Genomic DNA, 12,851 nt, shown 5'->3' with positions numbered 1-12,851 from the left:
TTTTATGCTGCCGCATTCAAAGAGCCATAACATTTTTATTTTTCCATTAATGGAGCTCTACGGAGGCTTGTTTTATGCGGGATTAGCTCCCGTCTTCATTAATCCTATTTTTGGGAACATATAACATTTTGAGCATTTCTATTCAATTTTTTCTAGAGACAGAATTAACAAAATCTGCAATTCTGGCATTATATATATATTTTAACGGCATTGATTCATGCGGTATAAATACGGAATGGAAGCAAAACTGAAAGCATTGGTTTTTTTGAAAACCCATTGAAATCAGTGGGAAAAAAACAAAAACTGATTTCCATTTGAATTCTGTTTTTCTGTTTCAAAAATTGGACAGGCGGAATTCATACAGAAAGTCCTAAGGCAGCTGGGAATGAGCCCTAACTTGTCAGTTAGTTAGTACGTGAATACAACGTTGTACCAATACCAATGTGCAGTATCATGAAGAGGGGGAATTTTTCCACTATAATACAATAATGTGTGTATTTTTTCTTTTCCAAAAACTGGAAGAGAGATAATGGTAGAAGACAAACCTGACACTGAGCCTTCTTCAAATACTCTAAAAAAGAAACCGTGCAGCATAAACAGGCTTTGTTCTGCACGTAAATACAAATCAGGGTTCAATACTTCATTTTGTTTTATTGTTACTCTCCTGATTTATATATTGCAGTTATGACAGTGTAAGGGCCTGTAGAGGCACGTCAAGCAGGTTAAGAGCGATAACAAGACATATTTGTGATAGTGCGTAGAACAATGTCCTGGACAGGTGTGGCTGTGTGAGCGAGAGGCATGTGGTTTACATGTGGTAAAAGGAGTCAGGTTCCTGTGCAGAATGGGTGATGACGCAGTGCAGAAACAAGCAGAGTTGGGTAGTTTTTGTGTGTTGTGGAAGTAACTGAACCTGTATGTCCTGGGCAGAGGAGTTGCTGCGCGCAAGAGTAAGCAAAACCAGCATTGTGGAGTATGCCCTTGAGGGACCTTTCACGTGGGACAGAATAGGTGCACCACTATCTGTAGAATTTGATGCAGAATTGAAACCAGCTTAAAACCGGTCTGCAATTCTGCATCAAAATTTGCAGTTAGATCTGCAAATTTTGGTGAGAAATTCCACAGCTGCGTACTTGGTTGCATCCTGCCGAGTAATTTCGTGCCATGTGAAAGGTCCCTAAGAGTGCTGACTGTCACCTGAATGCCATGCCAGTCCGCTGGAAGTGTTGGTTGCTGAGGGAATGAATCATGAGTGAATTAACGTTGAACCAGTGCCAAGCCAGTATGCCCAGTTCGCTGTTTGTGCCAGACAGTAAATACCTGTGTGCAGCTGTTCGAGTTTATCTTCAGTAAAAGAACTGTTTGAGCAACTTGTGGCATTACTTATTTTCTTCCGTGTTACCTTGTTTGACCCCACAAGGCACCGTACACCAGCCATGACCAGTATGATTTCATCAAAACTACACCACGCCCAAGTGTGCCAAAACATCTCGATGTTGTAGCGGCTGCTGGCTTATTCAGTGAGCCTGTCCACCATTTACAATAGGTACACAATTGAGCCTTTTCTCCTCCTTTTAAAAGGGTTTTCCAGGCAAAGCCGGCTATCAGTGTTGGGCTGCTCCAACCCCTGTATAGTGGCCGGCATTTGTAATTGCAGGCACAGCTCTCATTGAAATCAATGAGAGCTATGTTTGCAGTTGTAGGATGGGGTCCCATTGATTTCAATGAGAACTGAGCCTGCAATTACAAGCGCTGGCCACTAGACAGGGGTCGGAGCAGTGTCTCAGTGTAGTCCAGCACTGACAACTGGTGGTGCCTGGAAAACCCCTTTAAGTTTTCAACAACAACTGGCATTGATTCAAAAAAGAGAAGTAAAATGCTTTCCATAAATTCAGGTTCGAAAAAAGAAAGTTGCTTTTGTCTTTATTTATTATACAGTACTGTGCAAAAGTTTTAGGCAGGGGTGGACAAAAGCTGCAAAGTAAGAATGCCTTCAAAAATAGAAATGTTAATAGTCTATTTTTGTCAATCATTGTCTCTCCTACTGCACACCCTGTAGGTTAGCCACACCGCAAGCTGCGCCCCAAAAGAAGGCTATTCCCATTTTTGCTATGTCACCTTGTGAAAGGCTCCCCCAAGTTGGCATCTCTTGGGACCTACAATAAAAAATGTCTTAGCTTTGTGAGAAACTCCAAAAATGCTGCCTGTGAGACACTAATAAACGTTAATTTTGTCTGCTTATGAGATTTAAAAAGTTGCAAAAACTATTAACATTTGTTAAAAATTAGGTCCTCTTTCTACGATCCAAAGGAAAATGGATTGAAAAATTGAAACAGAATACTGATACAAATTGGTAAACAGCTTTACAGTCAGTTTGGATCAGTACCGTATCAGATTGTATATTAAATTGGTATACACAGTACACAATTAGCTATGCCTGATTTAAAAAAGACCAAAAAACTTAATTTTCCCATTAGAAAAAACCCAAACCAGCAAACAGATGTCAATAGTATGTAATTGCATTCTATTTATTACATAACACTTTCCAGTATACAGCTAATACACATTTGCATCCCTTAGTTTCAGTTTAAATTCTTATGTGTTATTCTTTGAGGAAGCCCATACACCTGTGAGTTTTGACCAGGTTTTGTTCAGGTATTAAAGCCAAAACCAGGATTGGATTTTAAAAAAATGGAAAAGTTGCATTGGTCCTTTCATGATCTACGCTTGATTTTGACTTCAAAAACTGCATCAAAGACCTGAACACAATGTGGGGGACAATATAGAGATCTCTCCCATGATCTGTTTGTATCAAGGACTGTAACTGTAACAAGAGGGCATGCTCTACGTCTAGAGGAAAGGTTCTACACCAACATAGAAGGGGGGGCTTTACTGTATGAGAAGTGAGACTGTGGAACTCTCTGCCTGAGGACGTAGTAATGGGGAGTTCACTAACAGAGTACAAGAGGGGCCCGGATGCCTTTCTTGAGTGTAACATTATTACATGTCCATTGAATGGCTGTGATTGGCTCATTGAGCGTCAGGTGTGATTGGCAGAGACCACGGTCCTGAGCCAATCACAGCATTCTCTTGCTGGAGGCGACGTATTTAGCCCACGTTACCAGAAAGAGAATGCTCTTTCAGTGCTGAGAACGACGTGGAAGACTGCTGGAGCGCCTGGGAAGTAATGAGACGAATCAAGACGGCGCCTGCGAAGTGAGTATTTTTTTTTCTTTTTTCATGTAGTGAAGCTAGGCCTTATTTTCAGGGAGGGGGGGGGGGATTATATTTCTAGACACCCCCACCCAAAAAAAAGCACTTATTATCAAGTTAGGTTTTATTTTTGGGGAAACACAGTATTTCAGAAGAGTTGTTGATGGAGTTTTTACGTACAATGAGGAAAAGTGGCTTCTACCTCATGGGGCTTTTTGCCTATCTCTGGGTCAACACTGCAGAATAATAGGCTGAACTGGATAGGCATGTCTTTTTTTACCTTAAATACTATGTTACTACGTATTTATGGCCTGCAGATTGTGATTATTTAGTATAAAATAGCCCTTTATGCAGATAGATGACCTATTACGGTGCTATATTTTTCACAACCTCGCCTCTCATTCCCTTTATTAATGCTAAAGTTTAAAAATATGGGAATTTTTCTAATTTTAAAGTTAACTATACGAAGACTGAGGCACTTTACATTTCTCTTCCATCTGCAAAGGGCAGACATGTCACCATATACTTTCTGTTTAAGTGGAAACACCAGGCTATCCAATATCTGGAAGTACTTGTCATATTCGACAATGCTACACTATACTCTCTTAACTACCTTGCTCTTTTGCAACGTACTACAAGGGATTTTTCCTTGTACACAACTAGAGAGCTCTCCGGGTTTGGCCAGATAAGTGCCCTCAAGATGGATGTGCTACTTCCTCTTTTTCCAGAAACTGAGGTCTATTGTGACACAATTTGTTTGGGGGCAGCGCAGGACATGGATAGGGTTGTGTACCCCTTTCCATCTTAAAATTGCAGAAGAGGCTGGCTTGCCAGACTTTAGATTATATCACACTGCAGCAGTTCTTACATGACTATTAGACTGGCATTTTTAATGCAGTTCAAAATTGTGGCTAACCTCAGATCAAGCCCCTCCTCCATAACTGACATTCGGACTGTAGGCTTCAGAGCCAGGAGTGGGAAACAGAGAGCAGAAGTTGAGCCACTGCCATCACCACCATTTTCACCAACATTGATATCTATTCCATATTTCAGCATGTCCCAAATCAGCAGCCAGCCCTCTATCCCGAAGCTATCGTTAAAAACAATACCACCCCAACCATCCACAAACATACAGCCTGAACTCAAGCATTGCACAGCTGCTTGCAATGGAAATGCTGCCCCACAGTACCATATACCCAGCCGCCATTTATTTTGCCCAAAAAGCTGTCCCTGCTTTGCTCCGCTATGGGAGTGAAAACGTGTCCCTGGTGTTGAAGAACGCTGTCAGCAACAGGATACACATGACCATGGACGCATGGTTCAGCAAGCATGGCCAGGGACATTATATATCCTTAACAGCCCACTGGGTCAATGTCCTGCAGGTAGAGTCCACATTACATGGTACCCGCAAGAGTTGTGGGACATTCAAACTTGTCTGTCCCCCCCTCACTACTCTTCTCCTTTCTTTCATATATCTCTTCATACCACCTTTCAACAGCCTTCACAATAACACATATATCCATATGTGACAAAATCCGGCCTCCATACAGCGGTGCACGTGGTAAATGCCAAAATGCTGTACTAAATCTCATATGCCTACGGAAGTGCAGTGTCAGGGTTCGAACCCAGTCAGCAGCTCTCTCCACTAAGCCATCCAAGACCTGGACAGCTTACTGCTGAACACCTAGCCGTGCTCCTGTGTTTTCCCTGACTGGCTCCACCCTCAGTTTCCCTGCCCTGGCTCCGTCCTGCCCCTATTTGGGACTTCCTTTAACAGCCTGACCCTTCCTCAGATCCAGCATGTGATTATTGTGCTCCAAGCCCTGATCAATCTCTTTTTGTCTGCTCCTCTGCTATTCTACTGAGATCTTCTGATACCGATCTCTGGCTTCCCTTCTGACTATGCTACCTGCCTCCTCCATCTGTACTGCGAGCAAAGACTTCCCGTTGTTGACCCCTAGCTTCTCTTTTGACTACACTACCCACCTCTTCCATCTGTACTGCAAACTGAGACCTCCCATTGCTAACTCTTGGCTCTTCCTTGACCACCCTCCAGACCTGCGGCCCTACACCTGAGGCTCTAACCTAGTGAATGAAACCGCTACATGCAGCCACACAGCTGAAGAGCTGTTAACAGCTCTGCAGGCCCAAGCTGACGCATGGCTGATCCCAGAATCTGAAGCCAAGCCGGGTCATGTGTGACAATTGGGCCAACCTACTGGTAGCTCTTTGCCTCAGCAATTTCACTCACATACCTTGTCAGGCCCATATGATGAACCTGGTAGTGCGGCGCTTCCTAAACATTTATGCAGGTTTACATCCGGTGCTGGAAAAAGCCAGGAAACTGTGCTCGCACTTTCGATGTTCACACTCAGCAGCCTCTCGTCTGGTGAAGGTGCAGTGACAGTTTGGGCTACCATGCAACTGTCTCATCTGTGATGTGCCTACATGGTGGAATTCAGCATTACATATGTTGCAAAGGAGGAAGGGATACCAATCTCCCAACTATCTGGCTAGTCCGCCATCACTCAACACCACAGGGAGGGTGGCTTTGGGCAAGAAAGGGGGGTGTCTTCCTCAATATGTTTCTCTACCCATGTGAGAAGTATAGAGGAGGAAGAGCAGGAGGAAGAAAAAGAGGAAGAGGAGGGGAATAATATAGATCCAGAGACATGAGAGGGAGCTACGCAATGTCCCTTCCATCCATCACTAAACCAAGCTATTCTATGTGCATGGCGGAACCAGCTAAAGGATGCTTTTAGGCCTTACCCGAGGAATGAGGGTCATCACCCTTGGGCACTTTGCGGCATATGAGTGCTTTTATGCTGTAATGCTTGCAGAAGGACCATTGTGTAGCCCACATCAAAACATCAGATCATTTCTGGGTGGCCACTGTTGTTGATCTTCACTACAAGGCCAAAATGATAACTCTCATTTTAACAGTGAGAGACCTCAAAATGCATTACTATCAGGACAGTCTGTTAAGCAGCTTGAGCTGAGTATTTCCCCATGGTCGCTGGGATGTATCCACAATGGATCGTAGCTCTGTGGCTCATGGTGGATGAACAGGAAGCAGCTGCAGCACTTCCACTGACAGGGGAAGTGTAACAGAGGTATGGCATAAGTTGAATGAGTGATCAGAACTTGCACAACATGCTTAAGAAGTGTTTGCCTGCCCGCTGCCAGGGTATTCAGCACAGCTGGGGGTGTGATAATTGACAGACATATTCACTTATCCGTGGACAATGTGGATCACCAGACGTTTATAAAAATGAACCAGGCGTGGGTTTCACCTGACTTCTCCATGGCAGATTCCACTGATTAGTTAGCATGCTGGCAATTTTAACTCACAAATGACTAAGCATAGATTTATATCAGAGACCACACCGTGCCCTCAAGGTGCTGTTGCTGCTGCTCTCCATCTCTTGCGTCAACCATGTTTCCTCCTACTCCCTTCCATCCTAAATTACTCTTCCCCTCAAGGTGCTGTTGCTGCTGCTAGTGGTGGAACTGCTGCTGCTCTCCTTTCACTTTTTCTACCATATTTCCTCCTCCTTCTAAAATGAAAATTTTCTAAAGCACAAGAAACAGCTGTAGCTCTACAGCTTTTCCTTGCAGAAGGCCCGTGCTAGGCTGTTCGGTTCACCTGGCAGAATTTGTCCTTTGCAAACTTTATAACATTTCTTTTAAAACAAGCAGCACACCTGCTGTCTTCTTTGGCACAATTTTTGGTAGCTTTACTGCTTTTTCTTTGAGTAGGAGAAGGAGTAGGAGGTCCATGCTATAGTGTTGTGCTCACCTGGTAGAATTTGTCTTTGTAAAATTTATGAGATTGCTATTATAACCAGCAGTATGCCTGCTGTCTTCCTTGGCTCAATTTTTGATCTAGGAGACCCTATGTGGGTCTTCTTTTACTTTCAGTAATATCCATGTGTTACAATTGTATTTGTATAGCGCCAACATATTCAGCAGCACTAATAAACACAGGCATCATCAAAAAAACCTGTGCAACTTTTCTAGTATCTTTTTTTTTCACCCTTAGCAAAAACCTAAGCACTTCCGTGGCACCTCTGTGGCAAAACACACACATAAGAAATGCAGATTTTGATTAGTATTTGTCCATGGCACAATTTTCTACCACAACTGAAATCACCCAAAAGATTTGTGCGCACAGTGGAATCCAACACAGATTTTTTAGCACTTATTTTACCTCTGTGCATTTTTCTGCAGTTCTATTCGCTAAATTAGACCTGCAAATGGTCAAAATCAGGTCCTGCTTAATGCTCGGGCGGTTACTCACTGTAATAGCCTATAAGATGGCAGGATGAGTTTTCTGCACAGGCCAGTGCAATGACTTCACTGCATTGTATTGAGCCGCTCAGGGATTCAGTCCTGGTGTCTCATAGGCTCTAGGCATGGTGAGGCTGAGTTCTGTTTGTCATGGGAACAGGGCTAAGTGATATGTGGTAATTTGTGGTCCTAGTATACAATTCTAATTGCCAAAGGCAAAAAATACCCCATGGTAATATCCCCTAAAATATAGTCTAAATACAGTTTTATTCAAAAAAGACAAAGACAACATCGAATAATATTTAAAATAAAGGGGCAAATTGTGGTGGCAATGAAATGTGACCAGCAGTGATCAATTAGTATCACGTGTGTAATTGTGCATATAGACACTAAAACATAGGCCTGGATGGCCAACTTCCAAAAGCCGACCAGTACCAGAGTACCAGCAGATCGATTTTTGGAGCAACAGAAGGTCTTATAAATTAATAATATAACAGAGGGGAAAGGAATCCTATTACAAATCGTGGCCACAGAAGGGATCCTATTCGGTAAACAAAGGGGGGTCTTATTACTAATTTGGGCAGCAAAACAGGCCACATTACTAATTGGAGCCATAGCAAGTTGTTGTATTACTAATTGGGACCCCAGAGAGGACCTATTGTAATAACTTAGTTCAGAGTCTGCATTTATGGTATGACCACTGGCGTAACTATAGGCGATGCAGGGGATGAGGTTGCCTCCGGGCCCAGGACCCTTAGGGGGCCCATAAGGCTTCTCTTCTTCATATAGGGAGCCCAGAACTATGGATAAAGCATTATAGTTGGGGGCCCTGTTACAGGTTTGGCATTGGGTCCCAGGAGCTTCAAGTTACGCCTTTGGGTATGATCTTGCTTCTGCTGATGTATTTATGCACTAAACTTAGTTCTGGCTCTGTAATTGTTATGAACTTGGTTTTGATGCTGCATTTATGTTATGAGCTTAGTTCTGGTACTGTATTTATAAGCTTGATTCTTATGCTGTATTTATGTTATGAGCTTGGTGCTGTATTATTGTAGATAAACAAGTTAAAGATGGAGGGATATAGCCAGACCACATGTAGCCAGACTATGCCCACCCATAGCAGCCAATGGTTGCAGAATTTTGCCAGTAGTTTGTGTGGGCATGCTTTAGCTGGGTGTGGCCATCTGCACTATATGTTTCCACCCTTCGGATGGGCCACTACTTATGGGCCAGTGCTGTGTGTTTGCCCCCCAGGCTAAAATTTTCGCCAGTTCCCCTTCGAACTGCATGAAACTGCACTCTGAAAACTGTGAACAATTCCTTACTTTGCTACTTTCTACACTCATGTAAAGTGCATTTTTGCTTGCTTTGTTACTAGAGATGAGCGAGCACCCAAATGCTCGGTTCCTCGTTATTCGAGTTGAGCTTTTCATAAAATTCGAGAGCTCTACTCGAGTAACGAACCCCATTGACTACAATAGGAGACTGAAGCATTTTTGTATGTAGGACGCCGGGTGCCGTGCTTTTTTTTTCGGTTTGCGCGTTTTTTCTCATGTTCTTTCTCTCTCCCGCCTGCCAGCCAAAAAATTTGCCATTGACACGCACACTGCGTCGTGGCGGGGAGGGGCCAAAACAGGCACGTCACAGCGGGAAGGAGCCAAAAACTGGGGCGGGGTCGAACACGGCGTGATGCTCGTTCGAGTAACGAGCACCATCGAGTATGCTAATACTCGAACGAGCATCAAGCTCGACAGAGTACGTTTGCGCAACTCTATTTGTTACCTGAACTCATTATTAAAAGGCCATTATGGTCTCTTTATATGTTCATTGATATGAATACAGCAATTCATCATTTTTTCCTCATAAAAAACTTAATTTCCTTAATCTTATTTGTTCTTTCCCATTCTTTAAGGCTCATTCACACAGTCTTATATTCTCTCGCATTACGGCCATATATTTCACAGACAGCACACAAACATGTGCGAGTTTTCACATGGACTGGTGGTCTGTGTGAAGGAAACCACGGCATGTCCTATTCTGGTCCATATCACAGACGAGAGTAGGATATGCAATGTCCATTGTCCCACACATCAGGCAGCACGTTGACGGGGTGTCCGTATGCTGCCCAATGCGAGTTGTGTACAAGAATCTCGGGTGCAACTTACAAATAGCCATCCGAATTTTGCCTTAGCATGTGTTCACACCATATTTTGAGCTCCATCCTGGGGTTGCATCTGAATTGATGAAAATGGCATCCAGATGGAACCCTGGAAAGAACCATAGACTTTCACTACTCAACAGAAACCAATGAGCTCTCCATTTAAGCAGATTTCCATTTTTTCCTGCATTTGTGCAGGACAGAATAGCATACTCAACTATACCTTTCTGTTTGACGCAAATCTTAAAAAGCAATGGAAATCTGCTTGAAAAACAAAGGCCTATGATTCCATCAAAAGTTATGTCTGGATGATGTTGTCCGTGATCCAAACAGATCAATGGAACAGAAACCTGACGTGGAGCCCAAGACCTGGTATGAACACAGCCTTATCTGAGCACCATTTCAGGCACAGTCATGCTTTTTTATAGCTGAATGTTTTTTAATATTGTCTTCATTTTTCTACACAGACTTGTAACTGCAATAATTCTTATCTTCAATAAGGAATGAGGTAAAATTGTGATATTACAATAGAAAGAGGTTTAATGATTAACCGGCCACTCCTGTGTGCGTGCCCTCTTGCACACCTGCGACTGAAGCTGTCTAAAAGACAGGAGTGTCTCCATTGCAGTTACTGTGTGTTAGCAAATTGCCTCTATGTAACATCACATCATTAACATTTATACAGTATACATGTATGCTAACGTCCATCTTCTTTATGAACTTTTTTTTATAAGTTAACATGCTCAAGCTTTTCCTAGCATTCTCAAGAAAACCATGATAAGGCTCCCTTCAGACATAGTCATTTTCTGGCATATATATTTCTAAAAAAATTTAAAAAAAAATAGACACAACAGAAAAAATCGCATATGATTTTTTGGATGATGCCTGCTTCTTTTTCTAGTATTTTTTGGATGCCATTTCTGCATTTTTAGGTATTTTTTACCTATAAAGAAGCCTATCGAAAACTGCCTGTAAAAAAAGTGAGGGCATGCTGTGCTAATTTAGAAACAACGCCACGGACCCAAAAATACAGCAAAAGTGATAAAAACACACACAAAAAATATATACTATCTGTAGGACGTTTCATATTTTACTATTGAGATGCAGAGTTTTTTTTTGCCACAGAAATGCAAACAAGAAGACTAGCTTCAAAAATGGCAAAAACTCTGCATTAAGCAAAAAAGATACACCTTACATGAGTCGACTATTGGCCGAGTCAACTACTGACCAACTAGTGATAGAACAAATTCAGATGACAGTCGTTGAGTGTAAACATGGCCACTGACAGGGTAACGAGCGATAAGTAATTAGTCATTTTGCTTGAGCTTACCAAAAAAAAAAAGAAGTCACTGATTGATCAAAAGTCGCCTGGTGTAAAATCACGGTCGTTCGTATTTGAATGACTTGTCAACAAATTTGTATAGAGATTCCCCCCTACAAATAACATGCCCACACACAACTAATGAACAAGGGCTTTATGTAAGACCAAAGAAACGAGTATCGTTCGTGCGCTTCAACAGCTTATCTCAATGAAGGCTGCTCCGTGTAAAGGTACCTATGTGACATCAATCTTAGATAACATGTTTACACCCATGAAATAAGATATGTCACACCTGTATAGTCTTGTTGGGGTCTAGAAGACACGGCTAGGGTAAATAAGACTACATCTTTATGGACATTGAATTAATTGCCAGAATGAGTTAAAATCATAAGTAGCTTTTTATGTATATACCAGCAAATGGTGGGGACTGCTGCATGCACATGAAGAATCTTGTTGAACAGGTAGGACTATCTTGTTCAGATGCTGCTTTTGTTTCCACTCCCTAATAAAATGCATTATCTTGTCCTCGGGCATTTACGGTATTAAATAGAAGGAATCTGTACATTTGGATAGCTGCCTTAGGCACATGCAGTAGGCGCTGTGTCTAGTACAAGTACGTGTCAATGAAGATCATTTATCATGTAATTCCTCCATATACCACTCCCTTCATAATGATAAATTGACCATATAGTACACTGTACTTTGAATACAAAATACATTTAAATATATATACCTTCTCTTATAAAGGTTCTGAGTATAAAGTTCAGTTAAAGCAGTAAATCTTTCCTAACGAGTTTAATTATTTGCGAATAGTGTGATGTTGGCGATCTGATTATGGCAGGCGCATTCAGCTTAACATTGTAAAAGTTTTTTGTCAAATATCATTAAAGTTGAAAGAAATATAGTTTCAAAATGGTTTTACTGTCTTTCTGATACAACCAGCAAACTTTTGCCTATGTGTAACTCTTGAAAGGTATTACATAGTGAAATGTGCCAATCTGGAGGATTAATTAAGAGACGCACACACAGTACAAATCAGTCTTGCCTAAGGGGATTACAGACGCTTCAGAAATAGACTCTACATACATTATAATCCCAACTATACTTATAATCTAGAGAATCTGGAAATTCATTAGACATAAATCCACCGAAATGTGGACACTTGACATTTCCTGATACGTTTCATCGAAACTTGGAATCGTTAGGGAAAAGTGAAACTAAGACAGATTACAAGAGTTATCAAGAAAGGAAGAGAAGAAAGTTGCCAAAGTAATTTCAGTAGGACATTAAAGAACTCTTAATAGTTAAAAACAAATGGTCTACCCTTCAGTGTTCGGGTTACTCTCACCTCGCTGAGTTCAGGTTGTGTTTCTAACATCCTTATAGCAGGTTTGATATCCTCGAAAACAGCGTTGTCTTCCACACTTTCAGACATATTCACTGGCTTTAACTGGGAATACACAGCACTGTCACTGGTTTGCAGGGTCATACCTGGACCCTCTAGATGTTGAGATATGAAGAAATGTGAGTGTAGTATGTATTTTGCCTTAGTTGGAACCTTGGGTGAAAATTAAAGGATTAAACGTGTTGTGTAGGATTTCTTTCCTTTACCTGGAGAAGGAGGAGTAGATGAGGGGGCTGGATGATAATTTAGTGACAGGTATGTTTAGCCAATTGAGGGAAGAATTCAGCAAAGTATGGCCAATGAATGTGTTGTAAAGTTCAAGTATGTCTAGAATTCTTAAGAGGCTTCAGTGATTTAAGTCAGTCCCAGCAGTCGATTCTATACAATACATGTGATGATCTGTAGAGTGCAGCCTTGAACTTTTGCACATTACTCTCAAGATTCACTGCAAGTAAAACCTTACT

General features: G+C 41.8%; 1 protein-coding gene across 1 annotated transcript in view; it reads right to left on the bottom strand.

Moving 5' to 3' along the window:
* The window catches only part of LOC136580427 (Krueppel-like factor 5), a 48,839-nt gene extending 36,247 nt beyond the window's left edge, over positions 1 to 12,592 (bottom strand). Inside the window, exon 1 of the mRNA XM_066581003.1 lies at positions 12,331 to 12,592. Within this exon, the coding sequence (XP_066437100.1) occupies positions 12,331 to 12,471 (141 nt within the window). The 5' untranslated portion in view covers positions 12,472 to 12,592. The remainder of the gene's footprint in view (positions 1 to 12,330) is intronic.
* Between the last annotated feature and the right edge of the window lie 259 nt (positions 12,593 to 12,851).

This window comes from Eleutherodactylus coqui, chromosome 10 (assembly GCF_035609145.1).
Source record: "Eleutherodactylus coqui strain aEleCoq1 chromosome 10, aEleCoq1.hap1, whole genome shotgun sequence".
Classification (NCBI taxonomy): domain Eukaryota; kingdom Metazoa; phylum Chordata; class Amphibia; order Anura; family Eleutherodactylidae; genus Eleutherodactylus; species Eleutherodactylus coqui.
The sequence above is the reverse complement of the archived record's forward strand: the minus strand, read 5'-3'. Positions and strand labels throughout refer to the sequence as shown.